This window comes from Dendronephthya gigantea, unplaced genomic scaffold, assembly GCF_004324835.1.
Source record: "Dendronephthya gigantea isolate DGI-Jeju-01 unplaced genomic scaffold, DenGig_1.0 000003F, whole genome shotgun sequence".
Lineage (NCBI taxonomy): Eukaryota > Metazoa > Cnidaria > Anthozoa > Malacalcyonacea > Nephtheidae > Dendronephthya > Dendronephthya gigantea.
In genome coordinates this window covers 2,836,401-2,864,010 of record NW_021163013.1, presented here as the reverse complement: position 1 = coordinate 2,864,010, position 27,610 = coordinate 2,836,401, and the positions used below count along the sequence as shown (strand labels likewise).

The window sequence follows — 27,610 nt, the reverse complement described above, 5'->3', positions numbered from 1 at the left end:
CGAAATACTCTATTTCAATTTAAAATATGACCGGTCTGACCTTTTTGGCCGCTTAATGGAAAGCGCCCTATGATACAAATTTGCATTTACGCTGTGAATAATTTGTGTATGCAAATTTCACGTTATGTTGAGTGAATGAAATATCCGTAAATACCTTACCAAAAATTTTGAAAATGGTTTTGTGGTTTTATGAAAGTACAGGGATTTACAATATTCGCTTTTAAACGTTCCCTGAAGAATATTGTAGAACCAAAGCTCAGAAAATGTTTGTTTCGGAGGGTCCATAGCCCCTTCGCCATACGCCCCCACAACCCCCCCCCCCGTCCGGAAAATTTCTAGTCCAATATGACACGGTCAGATTTTCGGCTGGATCCGCGCCTGATATAGATATAGTTATTGAGAACGATGGAAACTCTTGCAATAATATTCACATATATACGAAATTCACTAGCAAAGTTTCGTATGAAAACAACGAGAATCCCTCAAATAAATTATCACAAATATATTTTAGATATCCGAACAACATTATTCCACAAAATTATTACAGAAACAAACAAAAATGTACAAAAAATGTGCAAAACTTGGCTTAATTGTTGAAAAATATCGTGGGACGATGCGAGACATGAAATGCGGTTTGAGGAACGAATCTGATTGGTGAAAAAAATAAACAAACGGCGTGTGCTTGTCGAGAATCCGGAGGGCTAATTGACATTTTCCTCAAATATGTTATAGAAATTAATAATTTATATTTAAATGAACTGGGCTAACTTTTATTATTTCAAAAATATTTATTGGGATTCCTATGGGGCGCGGAGGAAAAAGCGTATAGTTTTTTGGCCCTTGGTCAAAATGAAAATTTTGGCCCCTAAGTGATGAGCTTTCAAGGCTATCTGACAGTATTGAATTCACAGGAAAAATTCTATAGGGTTTTTGTTAACTAGAATGTAGGATATAAAATATACCGTATTATTGAAGAACTAATAACCTGGACATCAGATTAAATTTTTTTCAGAAAGAAAAAATGAAGTACCAATGGACCGAGGCTATGATCCAAATCGCTTCATTTTACAAGTTAAACGAGATTTGCTATGCTTTATTTGCCACCGTGTATTGAAAGAGCCAAGAATATGCGAGGCAGGAGAACATCACTTTTGTTTCAACTGTATAAAACAACACCTTGCTAAAGAGTCTCAAACATGCTCGGAATGTCAGAAACCCCTCACATTGGAAACCTTGCAGCTTCCTCAAAGGTTTTTAACAAACATCTGGTCAGAACTAAGAATAAAGTGCGATTACAACGATCGAGGGTGTCCCGAAAATGTTAAGCTTCGAGATCTTGAAGATCACGTGATTGGTTGTGAATACCGCCCAACAATGGTTGCCGAAAAGTATAGCTCGCAAGTGAGTGGCAAAGACCAGCAGAGTTTCCGTCAGATAAAAGATGAAGAATTTTCTAAGGGAGAGGAAACTGAGAGGAAACTAGAGGAAATTTTTGATACTCTGGATCAAGCCGGAAGTCAAAATCTTCAAACTGTGAAGATTTCGAGACTTTTCGCTGAAAAGGGAGACAAGGTGATAGAAAAACATGATGATATGTATGAGGAATTAAAAAGAATGAAGGTGATTGAAAAAATTTATTTTTATTTCGACCATCATATTGACAATTTTATCGATTCGTGATGTTTTTTCGTTTGAAAAAAAATTTGGACCTTCCTAAAATTAGCAATTCCCATTACTTTGTTAGTAGAAGGGGAGAGAAGCACTGTTGTAGAGCAAAGCCCTCACATGTGTGTTTCTGGTCCTGCTCTTCCCTCGGGTCTCCGTACGTTTTTCTTGTCCTGTCTACTTCGTGTGCCCTTCCATTAAAGTTCCTAACCTTTAACTTGCTTACATCTCCTGTGTCGTGGTAGTGTTTTAACTGGGATCGCCTGTTGTCCTTTAGGAACGTTTTGATGAAATGAAACAAAGCCAGAAAGCGGTAAAAGAAGAAGTAATGGAAATAAAGGTAAGCAATTTTTTTAAATTTTTCAAACTTGTTGATTATGAGCTTTCAGAGCACTATAATGCTGCTACACCGTGACTTTTCATTACCAATTTAGGATGATTTTCAGGTGATTAAACAAAAGTTTGAAAGAGTTGAAGGATTATTTGTCAAACTATTCCAAGAAAATATTGTCGACAGAAATGGTGCACAAGCTACGGATCCCACAATTTCAACTAACAACCAAGACGTTATTATTCTTGGTGGTTGGTATTCTGTTGCGTACGCACCCCCTTTGAATACTGGTGAGAAATATAATATTGTTGAGAAGAGGTCGACAATGCTGCCGCAATTGAATCATCGTCGAGGAGCATCAGCATCGTGTGTTCACAACAATGACATCCTGGTCGTTGGTGGTTTCGATGGTGAAGGTGGAACTGTAACGATTGAAGTTTTGAAGATGAACCAACATCCTTTGCGATGGACAATGTTTGATGGTAAACTGCCTGTCAAATTATCTGATCATGACGTCATAGTTTATCAAGGAAAATTATATGTAATAGGAGGATATGACGGGAATGATACAAAAACATCGAATGCCATTTATGAGATTTCTCTTGCTCCACCTTATACTGCAAAGTTGCTGGCGAGAATGACTGGGCCAAGAGATGCTCACAGAGCAGAACTGCTTAATGGAAAACTATTTATCTTGGGCGGAACAACCACCGGCTATAGTAAAGATGCTCTTGACGGTGTTGTTGTTTATGATTTGGTTAAGAATGAGTTCAAACCATGTCCATCGTTGCCTCGGCCTGTTTTTGATATGTCCACAGTCACTTGGGGTGATAAGATTATCATTCTTGGCGGTATGGATACGAATAGTCAGGCATTAAATGACGTCATCATGTATGACACTGACACGGGGCGAAGTGAAAGACTGCCCTTCATGATTTGCCAAAGGGCTGGGTGCTCAGCTGTCATACTGAATGACGTCATTGTCGTGTTTGGTGGATGGAATGAGGAGCAGGGATTTCTCAACTCAGTGGAAACCTTCACCATTGGTGGAGATAGCTGGAAAGAACTGCCAGGAATGATAGAAAAAAGATGTTGGGCAAATGCTGTGGTGAAACCTCACATCTGAACGTTTTCTCAATATAAACTTCTCACTGTGTCCTTGCATGAATATGACATGATATCTTTGTGTCGTGATGGTCAAACAATGTCTCGACGCTTTCTCGATATGAGCAACCAGAAGGCTATCCCTAATCATAACTCTGAATCTAACATGAAGTATTTTGTTTACATTTCGGTTTTCTCATATATCAAGAAACAGCCATTGTTCCACGTCAGGTTGATAACTGCTGTTGTTAATATTTCTATATTCTTATACTGTGACGTCTGATGAGGTTTAACCAATATTATTAGTGTGTAAATATATAACATAAGATAAAATATATATAGATATATAATGTTTTGTTCATATGGTCAATATTTTACCCAAACCAATGTTGATAACTCCTGTTGTCATCTGCAATATTAATTTTCTATATTCTTATACTCTGACGTCTGATGAGGTTTCGTTAGTGTTCAAAAAATTTTATAGAACATAAGATAGGTTGGCACAGATATATAATGTTTTGTTCATATGGTCAATATTTTACCCTAACCAGTGTTGATAACTGCTGTCGTCATCTATAATATTTCTATATTCTTATACTGTGACGTCTGGTGGAATATAAAACCAATATTAATAGTGTGTAGCTAAATAGGTTGAATTTGACATTTTAATCTTGACGAATGAACATTAGAAATATGTTGAACATTAGATTAATTAGTGAAATAAGTTTGTCAATAAAATGTTAACCAATAAAAGATGGATTCTTCTAAACTGAGCCTAATTATTTTTACGATGGTTTTTTAGGGTAATTCTTGCTAGTTGCCATCAAGCGTTTTAACGAAGCGTGAATTGATCAGTGATTTTAACCCAAAAGGCCCACAAGGCATGGCGTTATAAGCTTAATAATGTGAAATGAATTCGTATATAATTGCAAAAGTGATTTTTGAAAGTTCTGGCGTCTGATTGGTCGAGCGACCTCGGATTATTATGCGATAATCAGCTGATCAGATTTTTCGAAATATCTGCGAGTTGTTTTTGCCAAATTTACAGATGAAGAAATCTGTAATTTAAAAGAAAAATGGTCTAAAATAATTTTCTAGGTAAAAGATACGTTGTCGAACCGTGCCCAACTTTATTGTACAAAAAAATTGTCAAAATATTTGCGGTTTACGTTTGCTTTTGAACAAAAACTAAACTATTCGTGTTACCTGAACAAGGAAGAATTTCGTTTCAAACTAATCGCCACATTTGTTTACATTTTTCTGGCAAAGCCAATCAGGATGCCTAAATTTTTAATACTTCATGTAAAATGGTAGCTATATATGGTACTATTTATCAAAATTTATGCATGCTGATTGGGTTACTGAAAATGTAAAAAAACTTGCTAATTGGAAACGAAATTCCCCCTTGTTTGTTACATGCATAAAAATTATTCACAATAAACTTTTATTGTTGGAAATATGGATTGCATATCCACTGAGCTGCAAAATCTATACCATATAATGGATTGATCACACTGCCTATCTTCGTAAAATCTCGTGTTTCCGAAGTTGGCTCGACATTGTGGCGAAAATGTTCCGATCTCTTATGTTCCGATCACTTAAGCGGCAGTAGCCTCTCACTATTGCAAGCCCTAGCAATTTTTCAGCTAGGGAAGCCATTTGCGGTTACAATTTTATCATGAAATGGTTTAAATGAACCAATCGCTGTTGAAGGATTTCGATGTGAATTGAAAAAAATATAGGTAAAGAATAAGAGAATTGGTTGCAAATGTTCAGCGTAACAAGGAGCAGCGTGGGGCTTCGTCTCAACCAGTGGGGCTTCGTCCGAAGATTCAGTGGCGAAAATGTCCAGCATGTTTAGGAGCCTAGGTTAAGGAGCCGATTACATGCATGGACGAGTTTTCCTGGCTAAGCGAATTGACTCGCTTTGCCGAGTTGACCCGCTTCGTATACTTATTCCCTATTATAATAACGTTACGATAACATGGCAAGCGAGTTGTCCCGCTTAGGCGGGATCCCGCTTTTCGCTTGCCGAGTAACTCGCTTAGGTGGGACACTTCTCGCCATGTATAATTGCATTTTGGCGAGTTACCCGGCAAGAGCGCCAGAGCGCAAGAAATCTGACTTGTGCATGGATTATTCTGTCAGTTGATTTACATGTATTCATGATAGCGAAAAGAAATATGAACAGTACTGCAAAGAGAAAACGCAAACGACAAAAATGCAGACAGCAACGAAGTTAAATGGAGTTTACTTGATGTACTTATAGAATATAAAACACAAATGGAATTTAATAATACAGACTTAAATGCTGACAAAAATAAACAATACGAGGCAGTACGGGTAATTCTGGCTTCCAAGTATTCCGAAGATACAACACTTTTTGGCCCAGAGAGTATCACACCAATCGAAGACGCCGAAGATCGTGATGAGTATTTAGAGCGGCAGAAAGATGATAAGTTAAAGATACGGCAAGGATATTCTTGAGTATTAGAAATTAACCTTAGAAATTTTAAGTATAATTATGTAACATTTTCCATGTAATCCCATGTCACAACTCGCCCTGGCCAACCGATGCAGGCGGTCCCTAAATTCGGGTAAGGCGACGTCAGCGAAAGACCGCCTGCCGGGTTTGGCTAAGTATTTTGCAAACCCGTCCACTGGTGGACGGGAATTGATGATTGGCTGCGAGTCTAATCTGCTGTCAATCAACAGTAAATATTTTTTTTTTTATATATAACTTTTAAATTTGTTGGCGTCTGGTCTTGGCGGAATTTATTGTCGATTGCGTTCGCTCCGCTCTTCTAAAACTAAATCAATAATTTTCAAAAGTCGAAACGCAAACAGATTCTTAAAGCCGGTTTTCCACTAGCGATATTTTTCGCGCGATGCGACTTTATTCCATTGTATTCGAGCAATTTGTTCCAGATGGTTGCAGTTGAGAGCTCTGAAACAAGAGTAAAATGTCGATTCGTGCGAAAAATTTTGTTAGTGGAAAACTGGCTTTAGGATTCTCACTATACTATCTAAGATGCCAGGCAAATTCACTGGGAAAAAAGAATTACTGCTACACTCACATAGCGTGTATTTATAAATATATAAATAATATATGATGCACAAATTCTCCGACGTTATATACAAGACAGAGTCAGACATTTATTCAGCTGTCGCCTCATGCACAAACAACAACAGTGGCATTTACATTTTCCACACTGGCTTTTCTACCTCTTGTCCTGGTTTAAACGTTCTTTGTTGTTTCTTTTGAAATCTTAAATAATTATATTAATATATCGAAAAACCGGACTTCGATTCATAAATAAACTTACAGCCGGTAAATAATATATCCCAGTTGTTAGTTATATATTACAGTTTTCCTATTATAATATTAACTGTTTGTGGATTGGCTAATTGCGCTGGGACTGAAAAGGGGCGTTTGACAAAAAACATAGCCAAAACCGCCAGGCAGTCTTTCGCCGTTGTCGCCTTGCCCGAATTTAGGGACCGCCTGCCATGCAGGCTAGGTCGGGATAACGCGCTTCATGTAATCGGCCCTTAACGTCTCAGCTTGGTTGCTTCGAATGCAATTCGAACAATATACAGGGTGAATAAAAAAACTGACTCCTTTGAAATTCAAATTAGTCGCATAGCGGCTGTAATGTGACAGAAGTTGCTTAAAATATTTCATAGCTATACGAAGCATATTATATTAATTAACCTAAAACATAAAGTTTGTTCCCATTGGGAGATAAAATGCATTCTAAGCTCTGTAAATACAAAAGATCGAACAGTTTTATCAAATCGTTTTTGTTGATTGTACATGGAAATTGTCATATTCCAGCCATAAGTTCGCAGCTAATTTGAATTTCAAAATTTGCTTATATATTGATGTCACCATGCAAACATACAAGAATAATAATAGATGAGATGATAATGAAGTTCAATGAGGTTTATCATCTCATTAAGTTTAAAATATACCAAACAAGCTTTCTCAAGCCTTCGCATGCAGCCAACGATTAAACCTCTAACAAACAATATAACTGTAAAATGTCATTTCTTGTAAAACTGAATAGTCACATTTGCTCCGCCTAACTGAATGGTCACATTTGCTCCGCGAGGCAGTCTTTAAATCAGCCGCGGAGATTTCGTCCACTACATTTTTTGTTGACTTCCGATTGTTTTCTGAATCTTTTTTTTTTGTATTAAAAGTTGAATTTCATCGCTTGACAAGCTTGAGAAAACATTGTTTTTTTGGTTTTCGGCTGCGTTTCTGTTTTATTTATTATATATGACAATAAGCGGGCAACATTTTTTCACTTTTTCCTTGACTACGAATGAATCTCATTTAATTAAAATACACAGCACGTATATAACAAATGCATTTGTATGCTATAATTCTATTTATACACAGATTTATTCGCATTTGCTTCTTTAACATAATAATTATAGGGGATGCAATTCCTAATGGTTCATAAAAACAACAAAGAGTTAACTGGAAGCTGTATATGTTTTTCATTTAGGTGCAGTTATGTAGCTTCATTGTCGCATGCTTATATGTGTCATTCAGTTCTATATAAAAATGCTAAACCATGCATCAGGGCAATATTATAAGTTAATAAAGTTATTTATATTATTTCGAAGGCTCTAGTACATGGGATTTTTAATGCTCGAATAATTTCCCCCTTTTATGCATTTTATATCATTATATGATTATATTTAGTTCAATTATATTTGGCTTTGTTAAGTTGCTTTATCATGACGTTTCAAGCGAATGCTTTCTGAGTACCGCATTCACATGAGGCACGCAATGTACCAAGTTTAAGGTCTGCCTTGAAAAAGTGTCCCTATAATTATACCATTATATCTACCAATATTTAAACCAGTGACCGCGAAATGTGTGTGTATGCGCGGAATAACGTGTGTTTGTAAAAACATCAAAGAATTAACTGGAAGCTGTAGGTTTTTCACTGATTTAGGTGCAGTTTTTTAGCTTCACTGTTGCATGTATCACCTGAACACGTGTATTATATAAAAATGGTAAACCGCCACGGCGATATTATGGCTAAGTTACTAAAGTTATTTATATTCATTTCGAAGGCTCTGCATGGTGGGATTTTAAATGCTCGAATAATTTCCCCCTTTTATGCATTTTATCTTATCATATAATTATATTTAGTTTAATTATATTTGGCTTAGTTAAGTGCATGCTTTATCATGACGTTTCAAGCGAATCCTGTTTGAGTACCGCATTCACAGGACGCACGCAATGCCTGCGCCAAGTTAAAGGTCTACCTAGCAAAAGCGCCCATATATTTAATTATACATCTACCAGTAATTAAACGAGTGACTGAGTAACAGCGGAATGTTGTTTATTTCTGTGTTTTTAAAATATCATGCATATATATATATTACCTTGTAAATACGTAGGAAACTGCACTCTTGAATTGTTAAAAATTTTCTCTCACTATATAGAGCTTAAAAGCACTTTCTACTGTTTGTTATTCTCTCAGTTATTTATTTGTGCCTTTATTATTTCTCTGTTATATTCGTTTAGTTGCATGATAAAGCTAAAAACTCCATGATGTTGTTGATGAGGTTCTTGATGTGTTGAGGATTAAAATTAATGGACGTCCACACAGAGCGTTTAACCGAGTCCTAACGGCAAATATCTAATAACAAAAGTATTTAAATCTCAATAACATTAAGAACTAACATTTTTGCTTCATATGATTATGCTCAAAATGGTTGAAGAATTAGCATTGACTGGAGTGCAATTGATCCGGTATACAGCAATCATTTGGTATTTGTCAAGTGAAGAATGATCACAATTTGTAATTTACGATTTTAAAATCAATCTTGAATGATCCCAGGGGCCAGTTGTTCAAAGCTAGGTTAGCGCTAACCCCGGGAAACCTGCATGGGTTAAATTTTAATCCAGTGTTTTAGATTATGTGCTTCTGAACCACTGTTCGTTTTGAAACTTTAGAAAATATGACTTCTATCGGTACAGAAAATATTTTATGACAAAAGATATTCAACTTTGTAAACAAGTTATTTAAAAAAACCGATGTAAAGATTTGCTGTAACCCTGGGTTAAGCTAACCGGCTTTTGAGCAACAGGCCCCAGAAGGATTGTGTTTATCATGATTGTATTAGATGAATGTTTTTGTCCAAAAATAAACTAAATGTTGTTTTGCCTGAGGTTATATAAGTACATGTAGAAGGTGTTTATATTTAATATGTATAAACCTACGCAAAAACTCTGTCCTGTCTTTGTTCAGCAGATAACAAATAACATTGAATTTTGCCAAAGGGTATAGTTCCGACGTCAGTTTAAGTGCGCGTTTAATAGCAGATAAACAATAATCTTATCGTAACACTTTTTGTTTATGGCTAATCTACATGCTATTAAAGTTTATTTTTTATATAGGATATAAGAGCTCAGTGTAGCAGAACCCATTATGTTTCCGGCAATTAAGCGATTAACAATATCATTTCCACAACGTGGAAAGTCATTTCAAGCATCGGTAAATTACACAAAATCGGAAAGTCATTCCAAATCTGCTCATTTTAGGTTTGGCGACGATCAAGATATAAGTGGTCTTCAAATTGTAAAAACTTTTGGTAAGCATTCTAACAGTATTATGATATGTCTAACTATTCATTTCTTTTTCATGTTTGGCACAGCACGACCTATATATATAGGTACAGTGTAGTGATCATTGATGTATGCGAATGTGTAGCTGGCTTGGCCGGTTGAGTTTAATTAATTACTTAGACAGAGCACTTAAGACTTGTCTTCAGAACATGGCTAGGAAATAAAAACGGCAAGACGAGTAGCATTTTAGCGAGTAATTGTATATTATTTCATGGTGTAGCATACGAATTAGCCTACGCGGTTAATGTATGTTTGGGCGTAATCTGCACTTGAAATCTCGTCGAAGCTTCAGCCTCATCAACATTAGTCGGTTCCTCGAGGGCTATGAGGTAAGACGCTGCATTGCAACGCTACGAGGACTTGTGCAGAGAATTTTGGATTAGTATTTATATGTTTACCCAGCACGGCCTGTTTTGAAACAACCGTGACTCAGATACTCCGGAGTATATTATAGGAATGCGCTGACTGACTGAATCAACTGTGTCTATAATTTTATATGTAGTCCCGTCTACAGTGAAATCTGAATTTTTCCTTGCCTAGCTCTAAGCGTGATCTATTCTTACGCAGTTCAGGTTTTTGTTTAATCTGGCACTTTGTCAATTGCCGCGTATATAGTTTACGCATATCTGCGGCCTCAAAATAATTATGCCTTAAAAGCTCATGTCTGTTTACGTTTATGCACTTTCTACGCAAAAATTCACGCATCCTTTTAAAAGTGACACACTCACACATATCGCCTTTATGTTGTCGTTTAAAAGGCTGCGGCGACTTCTAAAGATGTTTTCAATACTGTACTTATTTTACACACATCGCTTTTTTGGCAAGCGTGCGTCGTGCAAACTGAATGGTACTATAGTTTTGCAAAAACCAAATTAAACTTCAGTTTTAATTTGTCAGTTTACCATGCTAGGAATTCTTTGTAAAAATTTGACATGATTTAAAAAATTGCTTGTTATTAAAATATAACATTGACTCATAATTACTGATTCGGTAAATTAAGTGTGACGTTGTAGACGTTTTAGACGCTTTGCATAAATTTGCATCCCACATAAATACGTGTAAAGAATCAATGTGTATTTCAGTTTTGAACATAATTCCAATTAATTCGTTTGATTGATAGAAATGAAAATCGAATTTTGAATCTGATAGTTAGTAAAAAAAAATTTAAAACTTAATGTTACCAAAAATCACTCACATAATCGGATTTAGTGCCATTACTACCTAATTTTGCCTACATAAGGCACGGTACGGTATTTCCCCAGAGGGATAGCACCCCAAGAGGTATATATAGAGGCCTGGCGTTATATATGTATATACAAAAATTAATAATCATATAAGGTTTTATTCTGAAAACAATCTCAGTTTTCTCAGTCTAAAGCCGGTTTTCCATTAGCGATATTTTTCGCGCGAAGCGACTTTATTCTTTTATCATTGGCCAATTTGTTCCAGATGGTTGCAGGTGAGACCTCCGAAACAAAAATAAATTGTCAATTCGCGCGCTTTAATATGCTTATTAGTTATTAAGTTCTTTATCGGTTCCTAATGAGAAGGTTTTTATGTTCACTGGCGGTAAAATCATCAACAAACGGGGACATATGAAGTAGAAGCTATTACAAGTTTTTAAATAGTTCATTCGAATGAGTTGTGCTCCGGAAGCACTTTATTTCAAACATTTTCAACCCAATAAAAATGTTTCAAATAAACCACATTACCTAATACCCATATTCGTCTGCATCAAACGACGAATTCGCCAGAAGAAGCGTAGCGATTTATTACCATTTAAAGACTGTGCAACTTCATTACTTTAACGAGGCGACTTGTACTCATCTGTATTGCAATTTTACATCATTGCTGAATTTCATTATGATCAGTTCTGCATCACTGCATTACCTGACCGTTTTAATCACAATCTGATCGCATTCATGCTGTAAAAAAGAATCTTTAAATAATAGCCTACAATAGAAATCCACGAGGTAGGACTGAATATATGAATATTCACCCAACCCCCCCCCCCCAATTATCGTCCTAAAGTTAGTCACACCTTTGGTTCCATTTCCTTTAATACATCCGTCAATGTGATGATCAATGCAGCCCTGAAATAGCCAGCAAATACCTTTATTTTTTCGTCATTATTTTATCAATTATAAGCTAAAACGCCTAAAACCAATAATCCAATGACACTCGCTTTGTCGATTCTAGGTTTATTCAGATGAAGCTCGTACAAATTATTTTGACTTGTTGGGCGGTTATCGGCGTTGAAGGTAAAACTGTTCAGCAGTTTTTTGACCATTTTAATACAAAAAACCATCCTCCATTTTCGATAATTTTTATTTAGTATTGCATATTACCGTTACTATGCCTAAATTTTGCATCTTTTAAAACCGCTCTTTGAAATCGTACAATCCTTCCGTTATAGGCTTTGAATTTTCCCACGATAAATACGCAATTGTTCTAACAAATAACTATACCAGAGAAGGTATTGGTAAAATTACAGTCGATGACGCCCCAGATGGAACGGAGTACAGTATCGATACGCAAAATTCCCTCGTCAGAATCGATCCAGATACAGGACACCTTGAATTGCTCGAAGACGGTAATAATTTGGACGGGTTAGAATTTGAAATCACGGCAGAACACTTGAGCAAAGTAGCCACAACAGAAGTAAAGATTTTTGTTTTGCCCACGCACTATGGGGACCAGTTTGCATTCGATGCTATAAACGAAGTCCACAAGGAGCTTGGAAAAGATAAAAGAATTCCACCGCCGCCAGCTTTTGTTCCAGCAGCTTTGGATATTTTGCTGCAACAAATAGCTGAGGGTGATCCAGTTCACGAAATTTCGGAAGCTGAGGCTATCCTCGAAAAAACGATTGAATTAGTCCACGAAACTATCATTGAAAAAATTGGTAAGTTTTTTGAATGATTTTAAAGACCACGCAAAAGGCTGCGGGGGCTTCTTAAAGGAGGGGGGGGAGACGGTAAAAACGTACAATTGAAAAAGAAACATTTATAATTTCTCTTCAAATTATGAATTTCTATCGTCTGTTAACACAGATATATGAATATTTGTCCCCTAAGTTAAGGATCTCCCGTGGCCCCTACCACAACATTCTACCACATCTTTCAATTCTGAATAATTCCGAGTGAATTATTCCAAGTTATTTCAAATAAGTAATTTCAGTTAAACGAAAAGCTAAATTTATTCCTTTGTTCAATGATCACTAGATTAATTTGAGTAATGAATTAATATTATTTCCTTAGGTTTTAGCTAAAAGTGTAATAAGTTACAGTGTGTTAGTGGAAATAAAACGCACACAGGCGATTGCCATGAATTGAAAAGATGAATATGTTAGAAAAAATTATTTTGGCTTGATAATATGTTTTTACAAAACCGTTCGTTAAGGAGGTTTGTCTATGTCTCTCATTAGACATAGATGGGACTTAATATTTATATTTTTAGGCTGTTTTTAACCATACTTATCTTAAAATTTAATGTAATTTTATTAATAGAAAAAGAGGAAAACTTTGAAAAAGGTGCTGTTCTTGCTTTTCTACAAATACATGAACTTTTCTCGAGAACGATCATTACAAGTTTAGAAAAAGAGGCGAACTGCGCAATCGCTACGAAACCTGTGACTTGCCTGAAGAAAGCGAAATACCGCCGTTTGGACGGAAAATGCAGCAACCTCAAACTGCCTGTATCTGGAGGAGCGGGAATACAGTTGGAGCGGCTATTGCCTGCGGTAAGAAGACACAACTTCAAAAATACCTTTACTTATATCTGAAGCACATTTTATTTCACTACCAAAATTTTGGTCGTGTATGACCGCTGATCTGATTATAGGCTGATAAAAACACCCAGTGGCGTACATGAATATTATGTTGTGCAAGATTAATTTCTTTTCAAATGCATTGTCTTTACAGGTCTGTTAACATGAATATATAAGCATATCTGCTGCCCCCACCTCATCCCCATTTATCGTCTCCCGTACGTCACTGAAAACACCCATACCATTCGAAAAAACCCCAGAATTATTAGGTAACAATGTTCCCCATTATGGAATATGATGCATCACGCATTCCGTGAAAAGCCTTTCCGAATAGCTTAAAAAAATAATTGTTAAGGTTACTTTTTGCATCAGTTTCAATCACTCATCCAAAGTCAAATCAATCTCTAATCTGTATGATAATAGCGTTGCTCATAAGGTAGTTATTTTTCTCGGTTCCGGGTCTCTTTTCCAACCACATTGTTGCGGCATAAAATGTATTCTGACATAATTATGGTGCGTAACCTGCCGTGTATTTCTCACAAGGTTGTAAAATCTCATTAGATTACAAGACAACAGACTGTAAAACATCCAACAGAAGTGAATTGGATCGAACGCAATTGGATCATGGGCATAAACCTTTAGACATTTAATTAAACCATATTCTAATGAGCATGCAGGCAGACAGGCACAAGATTACATAAAATTATCTTTTTAAATATATATTTTTTTACATATAGATTTATTATGATGCAGACGGCTTAAACGATCCTTTCGGTTTTCCTTATCAACCTGATGCGCCTCCACTTCCCTCGCCCTTTGAGGTAACTGATAAGTACATAAAAGATGAAGTAGCCAGCTCAACGGATCCTGAACTAACACCACTAATGATGCAGTTTGGTCAGTTTATGGATCATGATTTGACTCTTTCTGCTGAAGAAGTGGGAGCTGAGAAATGCCTGGCAAAGACGTATGTGTATATACTTTACATAATATGAGTTTAAAATACGACGCTTTTGATTCACAAACGCCAGTCGGAAGTAAAATCTTAGATGGGGAAAGGCGGAAGTCACGGATGCTGACGCAATAATTTGCAGTCAAATAATGTAAACAAGTGGGTAGAAAACACATTGATAAACGTTTGGCAGTACACCTTTTTGGAATTCGGAGTCTGTAGGAGCTGAGTAACTAGTAAAATTTCATGTGACCCATTAACCACAGACCTCCACAGGATCCCGAACCCAAGTATTTGGAAGGTCCAAAGTTTTTAAGTTGACAATTCGTTCGGAGAGGAAAAAGCAGAAACATAGCTTTCACGTGCCACCACAATAGCTATATACAGACTTTTCTTCCAGACAATAGATTAAGTACTTTAAAATAATTAAATTTTTAATCTGTAGTACATATTTATAAATATACTTCGAAATATTATAGGACATGTGTACATATGTGCAATCTCAGAGTAGTCTTTGAGTAAACAGAAACCTCATTAACCTTATTAGCTCAGCCTCCTGAACCAAATTTTAAATAATATTACATCAGTCAACTGAAGCTTTTGGGAATACCTCTAAACTCCCATTCCATAAATCTGATTACCATGCGGGTAGAGCCGGTAATGTCAAATACACAAAAAGTGTTCCAAATTGTATAATGACCACATAAGCATATAATTATTATTTTCCAAAAAGCAATCCTATTCTCTTGCAGCTGTGATGGTTCGGAAGATAACTACGATGCGCCATGTTATCCAATCCAGCCATTAGGTAATCACCCTTGTATCAAGCTGGTAAGATCTGCAGCAATGTGTCAACAAAACGATTACCCGAAGCATAGAGAACAGATCAACGACGTAACAGGCGTGATCGATGGTAGCCAGATTTATGGATCATCCAAGGCGACAAGTGACGACTTAAGAGACAAAAGAAGTAAGTCTATGGTTAATTGTGTTTATCTAAAGAAACTGCTTCCATCGATAAATCACTCCACTGTTCATCTTATCTCAAACTCGCTGTTAATTTACTGTACTTAAGGGGGGGAGGGGTAAAGTCACTTCTGCGCATCGGTTCTGCTCATAACAATGAGTAGACCAGTTTTTTCAAAATTACTTAAATTTCGCATGTTTTGTATTTCTCTAAAATAAACTCTCTCTCGCATTCATTTAAATATATAGCAAATCAAATACTCTAAAAGTTCTCGATATTTTAGGAAATTGAATAGACGGAGTCATGTACACAAAGCGTTTGTGAACATTACGGGCTGTACCCCGTTACTGTGACAGTAAAAAAATTCGAGAACGTCCCTATAAGAAATCAGTGAATTGTAGTTTCATAATTATTACAACGGAAACTATACTTGAAAAATTCACAATTTAAGAGAGAAACTGCTACACTTATGAATCTCTCAGGGGTGGATCGAGCACTAATCCATTACAAAACAAAGTGGTTATTTTTGGCAGTTTTCATGTGTCATGCAATAATTTGCACAAGTGCTAGGCCCACCCCCCGAAGCTCTTGTCAACAAAAACACTTCAAAGTAGATCTTTAGTTCTCGAACGCACAGAGTATTGACCGTAGTTTTCCATACATTGTACTGTAATTCTATAATGTCCATAATACATATATCGCTCTATAATGCATGCGCAAAACTTACTAAAACGCGCAACGTCCACGACATAATGGCTATAAACTTCAATTTTGCATTTGCATACCCAGGTGTATCATTAAAGTCTGCGGGCGGAATTAGTAAGTCAAGGTTTGACTTTTAGTCATTCCAAAAATTCAAGTCAATCTCGTACTACGTGAAAACCAAAGTTTTCGACTATTATGATACATAATTAATTTTAAACGAAAAATTTGGATTTCGGTTTGGATTATCCCATGGGCCCTTGTTTCCTTCTCGAGAAGAAATCGCTGGCTCGGGAAATAAAATTGCGTATTTTTGAGATACTGTTTGTTGTAAATTTACTCGATGAATAATTTACGTACCATATTGCAGGCTTGTGGATTGAAATCGAGGGACCTCGCATGAAAAAAATTGACACTGGCATGAGAAGTGCGGTGTTCGCAATTGGAAGAGATGGCAAGACATACCGTTTAAGGGTAGACAAAATTTGGGTGGAGACAGAATTTGATCTGAAACATGTCAGTGTCGGAGGGGCAGGTGAGTAGAAAGAAGCACGCGAGATTTTCACAAATACGCAAATACGAGGTTTTCACATTAGCAAATACGAGGGGATGCTTTTATTCCATTATATGTTACTATTTTGAAGGATTTCGAGTGCTTGGAAGAAATTATTGCCGTATCTAAATCATTTTCATAGAATCAAAAAATACACATCTTATACAGACAATCGGATTTCTTAATGTAAATCCGAGGAAATATAAGCCCTCCAGGGATGATGGGTCGCAAACGGTGTTGAACAAAAATTTTCATACTCCAGATTAAGGAAGCTCGCTATGCAATTTTTGAAATATGGCAAATAATTTGAGATTTAATTGTTTGAAAAGAAATTTCTATGTTTATGAAGAATTATCCCTCTTAATGTCTTCTTGTTCTCTTCATTTCAAGGTATATGGGGCGTGGATAAAGATAAGAATGCCGTGCGACATGGAAAGGATGGCTTCGAAGTAATTCCTGGGATTAAACTTCAGCAAATCGATTCAGGGCCTGAAGGAGTGGTTCTTGGAGTAACGTTAGGAAACGACGTTGTCTGCCGTTCGGGAATAGTACCGTTTAAAGTTTTTGGAACAAATTGGAAAAGAATGAGTGTTCCCAAATCGAAATACATCAGTTGTGGGCGACTGGGATGCTGGGGAGTTGCCTTTAATGGTTCTGTTTACCATCTTGAAGTTGTCAACCGTCAGGGTAATTGCATTGCAAAGAGCTGGGTATGTTGAACTAAAGGGAACTCTCCCATTTTTCATGATTTTTACTGATAACTTTTCAGGGAATGGTCAGGGCCGTGGCCAGAGGCTTAAATTCGGAGTGTATGTTCATATATTCATCTTATGCCCGTCTGATTTCTTTTGTACTCTATTGTTCTTATAGCGTGTAAACATAAATATACACACCCCCTTCTCCAATTAAGTGGTCTAGGTACGGCCCTCAGAATGACCATCAGTAGGTAATACCGTTCCAAATTACAGTAGGCATTTCTAAAATTCCTCATTGCAAAGAAAGGGTTACTAATACTTTTTGAAATTTACAGCAAAAAATGAGTTATTTTTTCTATATTTTAAATTAAACATATGAAGGTCAACTTTATTTAAAAAAGGTGCCGAATTCCTCTTCTATAATCGTTCACTGGGATAACCCCAGAACTATGAATTAGTTTTTGGGTATTAAGAGATTGGCATCAGTTTTAGGGTGTTAAGAGATAAACACAGTTCATAAAAGTTTGTATTAATCTGGCTACAAATTTTAAAAAGCTTTCATGATATATTCTTTTTCAATATTCTTTCAATGCGGAAATCCTCTGTTGTTTTCCTTGTGTCAAGAAATTGACAAATGGAAAGAATCTATAAAGCATTTATATTATTTTGTATTTCCTGCAAAAACTGACTGGAATAAGTTAAATAAGGATTTCAGTTACATTGTAATCAGAACATAGTTGGCGCAAGTTGATGTACAAGTGAATGGAATTATTGCAATGAAAACATGGACTTATTAAAAAGAAGCAGTAATTTGCATAGCATAACGGAAGCACGATTCCTTGAAATCGTTGCTCGCAATATTCAACGATATTCTGAAAGAGCAACAATTTTGTACGTCCATTTTGTACAGTAATGTACTTCGGCAACGAATTGTTTTTCATATTTTTTTCTTACCAACCAATAGGTTCCAATTGATGGAAAGATGAAACAAATTGAAATTGGCGGCGATTCTGATGTCTACGCCGTTGATTCTGAACATAAGCTATACGTCCGTGAAGGCGTGAGTTCTAGTAATCTCTGGGGCAACGAGTGGAAGTTTCTTCGTGAAGCATCATACGTAACAACAGGTTGGACTGGACAATATATACTGGACGAAGAAGGAAAAGTTTTTCGGTCAACAGGTAAGAGGAGCAACGGAGACACATAGGAGCATTACTAGCTATCGACAAACAACTTTCCGGGAATTGCACGAGTAAGGTGTAAACTATTTATTCAAACTTAATTGATCTTACTAGGTTTTATTTCGATATCAGGTCTTTTTTTAAAAGATAGGCAGTTTGAAATTGGAACATCACAACATGCGCCAATTCTATGCAGAACATCCTTTTTTTGAGATAGATATATAGGTCTGTTGACACTTTCCAATTTTGTGGGATCTAATTCACTTTTGAGTTTTTATTAATGTTTTATTTGTCTGTCGACTTGCAATGTATGTATATGTGCAGCTAATCGACTAAAGCTAATTCTGAATCAATACTGCTTTATCAATAACAGATTTTATAGGACTCGCATTGATAAAAGTACTTCATTGAACTGAAGCGATTCATCCTGTATAAACATTCGATTAATAATAATAATAATGATTACATTCCATACGTCAGAGGTGAATCAGACCCGAAAAAGTTGGATCGTCTGAACCACGCATAACAGATATACCGTTATTGCGAACTACGATCGATATTTTGCGGCGATATTTATACAATTGTATCAATTGAACTTTTTGCAAGTATCATCTTGCAATCAGTTGTAATTCCACATAGCATCATAATTAATCATATTTTTACCAAGATTTTCCTCTGAAATCCTGGAAATTTTCTTATTAACCTGTCAATTCAGTTCAGCTCAAACTTTGAACTTCTTCGCCCAAGCTTTAACGATAAACACGTCTCTTTAGATGACGAAGGACTGTTGCTCACGTCAGAAGGTGACTTGCTTCCGTTGGATACTAGCGCGAAAGGATCAGCTTGCGTGCAGACTTGCTTCGTAGCCGGTGATATTCGTCCGAATGACCAACAAGGATTAACAGCGTTCCATACGTTGTGGCTTCGTGAACACAACCGCGTTGCTAAGATACTGGCGAAGATAAATCCTCATTGGGATGGCGAAGTCATATTCCAGGAAGCCAGAAAAATTATCGGAGCTGAAATACAAAAAATTACCTATAAAGACTACCTGCCGATTCTTCTCGGAAACGAGGGTATTTCTGAATACAAAGGCCACAACGAATCTGTCAGTCCCAGCATATTCAATGTATTTACCCTCGCGTACAGACTGGGACACAGCATGATCAGATCAAAGTTTGATATGCTTGACCCCAGTTTCAACTCTATCATGCCACCGATAAATTTACGATTATTATTCTTTAACAGCACAACGATTAACAATCATGGTGTGGAGCCATTACTTTTAGGACTTGTCGGAAATATATCTGAAAAAGTGGACACGCATTTGTCACCTGAGATCATTGACCATCTATTCGAACGAGACGGTGGGCATGGTGAAAATCTTGCAGCATTAAACATACAGCGTTCTCGGGATCATGGATTGCCTGGATATAATGCATTTAGGGTTTTGTGTGGACTCAGAAGCGCGCATAGTTTTAACGAGACCGAGAATGAAATAAAAGATCCAGAGAACAGGCGTATTTTAAGTGATCTTTACAACGATAACCCCGAATTAGTCGAATTGTGGGTAGCAGGAATAGCAGAGACCCCGGTGAATGATTCAGTTGTTGGTCCAACATTTCGTCATCTTGTGGGAAAGCAGTTTAGGGGAAATTGAGAGACGGTGATCGCTACTTTTACGAGAACGAGGAAGCTGGAATATTTACAAAAAGCCAGGTTGAAGAAATTGAAAAATCCAGCATGTCTCGTATTTATTGCGACAATCTTAAAAATATCGTCTCCATTCAAGAAAATGCTTTCAAATCGTCAGTCGACGAGCGTAGGCGTGTATGTGATTCAATTGAGGGGATGTCACTCTGTGCGTGGAAAGGTAAGGAACGTTGATTTATCAAACTAATCTTGAAAACTTAAACGCTAAGTCTTAAGCGCTAAAAAGCTCGAGCTCTATACGCGCAAAAGATATTGAAAGTAAATTTTTCAATAATTTTTCACTCAACTTGAAATTAGTTTACAGAGTGTGGATCATTTTTGTCCGGATTATAGCGGGCTAAAAACAGTCATATTTTCACTTCGATTGCACCAGAATAATAGAGGCCTTACGATTTACTGAACAACGGCGACTCTGAAGGCAACGGATAGTAAACGATATTATCATTATCAATTTTTATTTATCCACGGTACTATTTCACAATGGTTTAAGAAAGAAATATTTACAAGAGTGAAAAGTGATCTTCCAATAGGCCGTGCATTTACGTCTATAATTAAAAATAAGATTAAGTTATATACAAGTATTAAATAATAGAATATAGGAGGAAGTGAAAATTACAATTATCACACATATTACTAATTATTAAGTTGTTCATCACAATTATCACACTAAGACATATTACTAGTTAGCAAGTTACTTTTGAAACACTTTATAGATTCAGAGTTTTTTTGATTAGATGTTAAATTGTTCCAAGCCACTGCACCTCTGTATGAAAAGGATTTTTTACCAAAATTTGTATTTGGCTTAGGTGGTAGAAGATTATGCTCAGCCTGTCTAGTTTGATAGTCATGCACCGCGTTTGTTTTCGTAAAAAGGTCAATGAGATAGTCAGGAACTAAGCTATTTTTTACCTGATACATTGTAGTGCATAATTGGTTATTTCTTTTAACACTCAAATTTGGTATCTCAAGTTCATTAAGTATGTCTACAGACCTATAGTCATAACCACGCTTTGTAATGATACGGACTGCCCTGTTTTGTAAGCGTTGCAGTTTATTTTGCAACGTAATTCCAAGGCATCCCCATATTTGTGAGCAATAGTCAAAGTGTGGTTGGACCAAGGTTTTATAAGCTGTAACAAGAGTTTTCAAGTCTGAGAACTCTCGAAGTCGTCTCAGAACATAAAAACTCCTGTTCACTTTCTTCGTAATGAGTTCTACTTGAGAATGCCAAGTCAGGGTCTCATCGAGCATCAGACCCAGTGATTTGGTGGTGCTAACTCGCTTAATAGGCGTGTTTTCAATTTCAATCAGTAAATCGGAAGCACACTTTTTAATATTATGGCGAGAACCAATTATCATGTACTCAGTTTTGCTCTTATTCAAACTTAATTTGTTGGCTGACATCCAGTCTGAAATATTGGCCAGGTCAGTGTTTAAGCTTTCTGTAATTGATTTTATGTCTCTACCTGCAGTTCCTATTTGAGTATCATCAGCAAACATATCGCAGTCCACATTTTGTAGGCTATTAGGAAGATCATTAATATAAATAAGAAATAATAGAGGACCGAGTATTGAGCCCTGCGGAATGCCAGTAATAATTGTACGTGGCCCAGATAATTTACTATTAACCTGGCAGTACTGGATACGATTTGTTAGATACGACTTAAACCAATCATGGGCTTTACCTCTCACCCCATAAAGATATAATTTTTTAAGTAATATATTATGGTCAACGGTATCGAATGCCTTTTTTAAGTCCAGAAAAACAACTCCATTGATCAAGCCTTCATCCATATTTCGATACCACTGATTTGTCATTTTTAGTAATGCAGTGACAGTTGAGTGGAGAGGTCTGAAACCATGTTGTGAATTTGTTAAAAGATTTGATTGTTGTAGATATGAATAAAGTTGGTTAAATGCAAGTTTTTCCATTGCTTTGGCAATTATTGAAATGACAGATATAGGCCTATAATTATCCATATCAGATTTAACACCGCTTTTGTAAATTGGGGTAATTCTGGCAACTTTCCATTCGCAAGGGAATATTCCAGTTGATATAGACCTGTTAAATATTGCAGTAAGTGATTTAGTAATGTACGGGGCTGCTAATTTGACAAGTTTTGTTGGAAGTTTATCTATTCCGGTTGCCTTATTAAGTGAATTGTTGTCAACAATTGAAAGACTTCTAATTCACTTATCTCACTAAAAGTAAATTCCTGTGTTGATTCTCTGATGTAGGTATCTGGGAGAATAGAAGTTGGTGGAATTTTTTGCGATAAGATTTTACCTAGATCTGTGAAATGATTATTAAAAGCGTCAGGAATCATTTGTGTCAATTGTATCACCATGTTTATTGCAAATTTCACTCACATTTGTAGATTTTTTCGATTTATGAATTAAGTTATTGATCGATTTCCAGGTGAGGTTTGCATTTCCTTGATTTTTTATGAATTTCTGTTGTGTAATGTTTTTGAATAGATGCTTTGATCAATTTATTATACGAGTTTCTAGCAGATTTGAAAGCGTGCCAATCGCTTTCACTTTTAGTTTTACAAGCCTTTTTCTTTAAGAAATTCTTTAGCCTCTTGCGATGAATAATTTGCTTAGTTATCCATGGTGTACGCTTCTTTCCAATTTTACGTGTTTTGAGCGGAGCATGATTGTCAATAATTTTCGTAAAATTTTTTTTCCAAACACACCACATTTGGTTAGGATTGGAATAATTTGTTAGATCGAGAGTTTGTAAAGATATTAAGTCGCGAAGAAAATTTTCTTCGTTAAAATTTTTGAAATCACGAAATTCGATAATATGCTCCTCGGCCTTCAAAGATGGAAACTTTTTTATACCAAATATTAAGTAGTGGTCACTAATAGATATTTTAGAAACTCCTGCTAAAACAATATTTTCTCTTTTATTGGAATAGAAGTGATCAATTAAGGTTTTCGAATAGTCAGTTTCTCTTGTAGGCTCATCAATCAATTGCTGATATTGATAAATACTTGTAATAAAGTTAAGCTCATTCGTGTTTTGGTCCCTAAAAATTCATGAAGATCAAGAAAGTTTAGCGTGCCACGTTCGGTATAATCCAAACATTCTGGCATCTTTCTGAATCGCCAACACTTGGCTTAAAGAGTAGAATTATCTGACATCTCTTCCATTAGAAAACTTATACGCTGTGTCGCTGTTAGGTTATTTCTGGACAGTATACTGTAATATGGATGGAATATCTAATATAGATCAAATATCGGTCTAAATTATTTTAAACTGTTAAACTTGAAATTTCACTTCTTGTTCCATAATAACTCGCTTTCGAGTGGCCCTAAAGCTCGATCACTCACTTTAAATTAATTCTCCAACTCTTTAGAATGCCTTCTTGGGAGGGCCAAAACGGACGAAATGAGCGGAAAATGTGTTTGCAGATGTCCAAAGACGACAAAGAGCTGTAAGAGTAAGTGTTATTGGAAATCGGCATTTATAACGTTTTCAGAGTGCATCTTAATTGTTTATCGGTTAACCAGTGGCGTTCCACGAGAAGTCAGAATAAATTACTACCGCTCTAAATTGCAATCATATTGTCAGGTTTTCATGGAAAAACATTATTTAGAAATACGAAAATCCGGCGTAAAACGATGCGTAAAAAACGGGAGATGTCTGATTAATATATTTTAAATGCAGTCGTAATTGTCGTCATTTTTACCTATTAGAAATAGTCCACATTTCTGTCTTAAAATAGGTCATTGGTTGAATTCACATACATAAAAATATTCTATTACACCAGCAATGCACCTGCATGGAGCCAGTGGTTCGCTTATATACGCTTACTCTTGGTGAAAGTTTCCCCACTGTTTTGGTTTGTTTGCTTCTGAGCCGCGGTTTGTTTCAAAATTCTTCAAAAACGACTTCTATATCACTCCAGAGTCCAGACAATATTTATGGGAAAAGATATTCAACATCGTAAACAAGCGATTTGAAAAGTTCATGCAAAGATTTGCTTTAACCCAGGGTTAAGTTAATCGGCTTTTGAACAGCAGGTTCCATATGACTCACGACACATACGATTTAACGCAAACCATATGCTTTGCAATTATTATTCAATAATTCAACAATATGTGATAACGCTTGCTTCAAATATTTCAGGAGGGTGGTCGGAAGACTTGGGAGATTCATCGAAATCCTTAAAGTTTCCCAGCCAAGGATCAGAATTTGTCGATCTGAATGGAGATGGTAATCTCGATTTCGCATATCATTTTTCAAACAAAGGAGTGGTGTTAAAAGGAGCGTACCTAATCGATCCTGTCGCGGAAAAGTTTATTTCCGAGCCGAAATTTATACCACCACATGCTATCTCGTCTCATGAAAGAAAAGATTTAGGTAAACGTTTAAATGGTGCTTAATTTATTCTAGACCCCAAAATCGGCACCCCTAAATAAAAAATACTCCGTGGACTGTGCGTTTTCAAATCAAGCCGCGTCGTTCGTAGCAGGCCACGAATTATTGCACGACGTGGAGGTTAATTAAACACGTCGTAAAAATGCCGAATATATGGCGTGGCATGTCCATTTATAGGAAAATCACGCCATTTTTGGCGCCATTTTTACTTCCTCTTCCTAAATCTGCCTAAATAACTTTTCAGGCGCACGCTTTGTTGATTTGAACGGGGATGGAAAAATAGACGTGGTGTATCACGGTTGGAACAGTCGAACACAAAAGCAAGTCAGAGGTGCTTACATTAATACAGGCGAAGGTTGGCGGCCAGCTCGACACTTTATCCCGCCATATCCTATCACTTCTGATGGGGTGAGAGATTCTGGAGCCAGATTTGTTGAGTTAAACGGCGATGGCTTTATGGACTTCGTGTATCATCTTTCTCTCAAAGGGAAAGAAAGAAAGGGAGCATTCATCAACACTGGTAATCCAATAGTAATTCTCTTATTTAAATTGCTTTAAAACCAGAAACAGTAATCAGTGCACGGGGAAAGATTACCGCGAAATTGCAAAGATTGGAAAGTTTGTATGCGAATCATTGGAATCGAAGAAAGATAACCTAGAATTACCCATTTTTTACGCGTAATAGTAATTGATTATAGTGAAAATAAGTTTTTCAACTTTTTTTCGTATAACTCTTTTGCTTTGAAAAAGGAACGCCCACACAAGCGTATCTAGAACAATGCGCCTCAGCCGATTAACTACCTCCTGGCCGTCAATACTAGCCAATAGCGAGTAACATATCACGGGACCAGAACAATACTATACCAGATTGTCCCGATAAATATGCATGCAACAACCCCCGCTATTTCAAGTGAAGCAGATGATTTCATGAGGTAGCCACAATAATTATATAATAATAATGTTCACATCTCGTTTATTCATAGGAAAGGGTTGGGCGCCGGCACCACAATTTACGCCTCCATACCATATAGCCGATGACCATGGAAACGAGGGCGCTAAATTTGCTGATCTGAACGGAGACGGCCGGGATGACATCGTTTATCATAAAAAGCTGGACCGTTTCACTATAGAAAAAGGCGCATACATTAATAATGGTCAAACATGGATTTGGTCTCCACAATTTACTCCACCTTTTAACATGATTGGAGGAAGATTTGTTGACCTCAACGGTGATAGCAAAGTTGATTTAGTATACCACAGAAAATTTGAGTCACAGGTAGTACGACGTGACGTTTTGGGCAGGGTATATTTACGAAATTAGTGTAATAAAATCAATAATTTTATTGAGTAATTGTGCGAATTGTATGATATTTGGACCGATATAAGTAAAAAAAGCATTAAATTAATTATGGCAGCATATATGGTTACGTTGGTGTTACAAAACCAGCTGATCTGAGATCATAGTGTCTCTCAACTTATAGTACATATGAATAATAATTTAAATTACAAAAAATAAAGGTTTTTCAAGTGCGGAAATCATAATGAAAATATGAAATGCAGGGAATGATAATTCAGTTCAGTTCAGCATCCTGATTATTTAGTTGATATTAACACTTTGACCCTGATTACCTACGAATTTCAATGAGAAATATTCAACAAGAGCAGAACAATAATTTATATCATTCTATCGACTGTAATATGTTTAGCTTCTTTCGATTCATAAAAAGGACCGTTAATGGGCATGACTAATAAGTAATAAGTTATCACCACCACCAATTTATCATCGACAATCTTATCTAAATCTCTAAAACTTTTTTCAGAGAGTGTTAAAAGCTACTTTCATAAACAATGGATATCTTTGGATTCGTGTACGAAAGTACACTATACCAACAAACACAGATGAACTTGGAGTTAAGTTTGTCGACGTAAATGGGGATGGATTATCTGACGTTGTCTGGAGAAAAGGCCCCTCTGAGAAAGGAGCAGCCATCAATACCGGATGTGAATGGAAACGAGATGACAAATTCACCCCACCTTATAACATCGCATTGCCAAATGGAAAAGTGAGATTTGTTGACCTAAATGGAGATGGAGCTGTTGACATTGTTGACCTATCCAATGACAAAATAAAAGTGAAGATTGGTAAGCAAAAATTACTTGAATAACGCTCTTTTGCCTTATCAGACAGTATGCTTCAAGAAGGGTGTTAGGGCAGGTAAAGAAAGTGGGAGCGGGCGCGGAATGGTTTCTCCACTAGCTGTTGTGAACCCTTAAAAAATTCATTTAAAGTTGCATGTACCATAAAAAAGTTTCCCTCGTCCTCGGTCGTGACTAAGCCGTAAGGGTTTGAATAAAACATTTTCTTACGCCTTGGTTACAATATGTGGTTGTAACATTAGTTTATTATCTACGAATTTCATCAAAATAGAAGTTTGAATTTACGCCTACGAATTCTTGTTTCTTTCAGCTTGTCCCGATGAAAACAACATTGTCTGATCATGAGTTGGATTGTGTTTTCTTTCAAAATTCAAATGATGGTGAGTTTACAAACTCCTTGTAAATGTTTGTACAGCACGGTTGCGATTTGTTTGCGTGGCGCCAGATTGTCGAAAACATAATGACGGTTGGGAGAAACCTTAAAAATTAATAACAAAGAACTTCAGAGAAAAAAATAAAATGTTGCGGGAGTTTTCTACATCGCATACTCTAAATCGTATTGAATATTATTATGATTTAACAACCCGTCATATAAGAACAGCGTTCCTTTTTCCCATTGTATTTTTTTAATTTAAAAGTTACTCGGTACAACATTCAATGAAGAAACTGATTGCACAATTTTGACGAGGGTTCTATGACTAGACTAAAGAGGTTTCTATAATTTTTGAGCCTTATAGAATAGTTTGAAAACTATTCTATAATCCGAGTTTGAAAAC

General features: G+C 36.3%; 3 protein-coding genes across 3 annotated transcripts; all 3 read left to right on the top strand.

Annotated features, from left to right (window-relative positions):
- Window positions 1-1,374: 1,374 nt before the first annotated feature.
- Window positions 1,375-3,405, top strand: LOC114539945 (kelch domain-containing protein 8B-like). The gene is made up of 3 exons (XM_028560393.1): window positions 1,375-1,620; window positions 1,943-2,005; window positions 2,100-3,405. The coding sequence occupies exons 1-3, from the start codon at window positions 1,375-1,377 to the stop codon at window positions 3,120-3,122; spliced, it is 1,332 nt and encodes a 443-aa protein (XP_028416194.1). The 3' UTR covers window positions 3,123-3,405.
- Window positions 3,406-9,634: 6,229 nt separating this feature from the next.
- Window positions 9,635-20,234, top strand: LOC114539929 (peroxidasin-like). Its single transcript, XM_028560392.1, has 10 exons — window positions 9,635-9,721; window positions 11,955-12,016; window positions 12,172-12,660; window positions 13,265-13,497; window positions 14,262-14,491; window positions 15,229-15,446; window positions 16,516-16,680; window positions 17,089-17,408; window positions 18,358-18,574; window positions 19,348-20,234. Exons 2-10 carry the CDS (start codon window positions 11,965-11,967, stop codon window positions 20,232-20,234), a joined length of 2,811 nt encoding a protein of 936 aa, XP_028416193.1. The 5' UTR covers window positions 9,635-9,721; window positions 11,955-11,964.
- Window positions 20,233-27,184, top strand: LOC114541015. Its single transcript, XM_028561007.1, has 7 exons — window positions 20,233-20,447; window positions 23,653-23,736; window positions 24,426-24,659; window positions 24,922-25,197; window positions 25,661-25,953; window positions 26,498-26,819; window positions 27,145-27,184. Exons 1-7 carry the CDS (start codon window positions 20,318-20,320, stop codon window positions 27,171-27,173), a joined length of 1,368 nt encoding a protein of 455 aa, XP_028416808.1. The 5' UTR covers window positions 20,233-20,317; the 3' UTR covers window positions 27,174-27,184.
- The last annotated feature ends 426 nt before the right edge of the window (window positions 27,185-27,610 follow it).